At 69.7% G+C, this 327-nt stretch overlaps 1 protein-coding gene across 1 annotated transcript in view; it reads right to left on the reverse strand.

Moving 5' to 3' along the window:
• The window catches only part of FBXL14 (F-box and leucine-rich repeat protein 14), a gene marked incomplete at its 5' end in the record, with an annotated part of 1270 nt that extends 946 nt beyond the window's left edge, over positions 1–324 (reverse strand). The window contains 1 exon segment of the mRNA XM_009706792.1: positions 2–324. Within this exon segment, the coding sequence (XP_009705094.1) occupies positions 2–324 (323 nt within the window).
• Between the last annotated feature and the right edge of the window lie 3 nt (positions 325–327).

The raw sequence follows: 327 nt of genomic DNA on the forward strand, positions 1-327 counted from the left end.
GGCCAGGTGCATGATGCCCGGTTCGCTGATTTTGTCACAGGAGCGCAGGTTGAGGCTGCGCAGGCTGCTCATGTGCGACAGGTGCAGCAGCCCCGCGTCCGAGATGCCCCCGCAGAAGCTGAGGTTGAGCTGGCGGAGGCGGCCCAGCCCGCGGGCCAGGTGCTTGAGCGAGAGGTCGCTGAGCTTCTGGCAGTCCTGCAGCGTGAGCTGCTCCAGGCCCAGGCAGCCCTCGGCCGCGCTGCGCGTCATGCCCGCCAGGTGCCCGATGCCCACGTCGGAGAGGTGCCGGCAGGAGCGCAGGTTGAGGCTCTTGAGGCGCTGCAGGCC

The sequence above is a fragment of the Cariama cristata genome, unplaced genomic scaffold (assembly GCF_000690535.1).
Source record: "Cariama cristata isolate BGI_N322 unplaced genomic scaffold, ASM69053v1 scaffold37898, whole genome shotgun sequence".
NCBI classification, from domain to species: domain Eukaryota; kingdom Metazoa; phylum Chordata; class Aves; order Cariamiformes; family Cariamidae; genus Cariama; species Cariama cristata.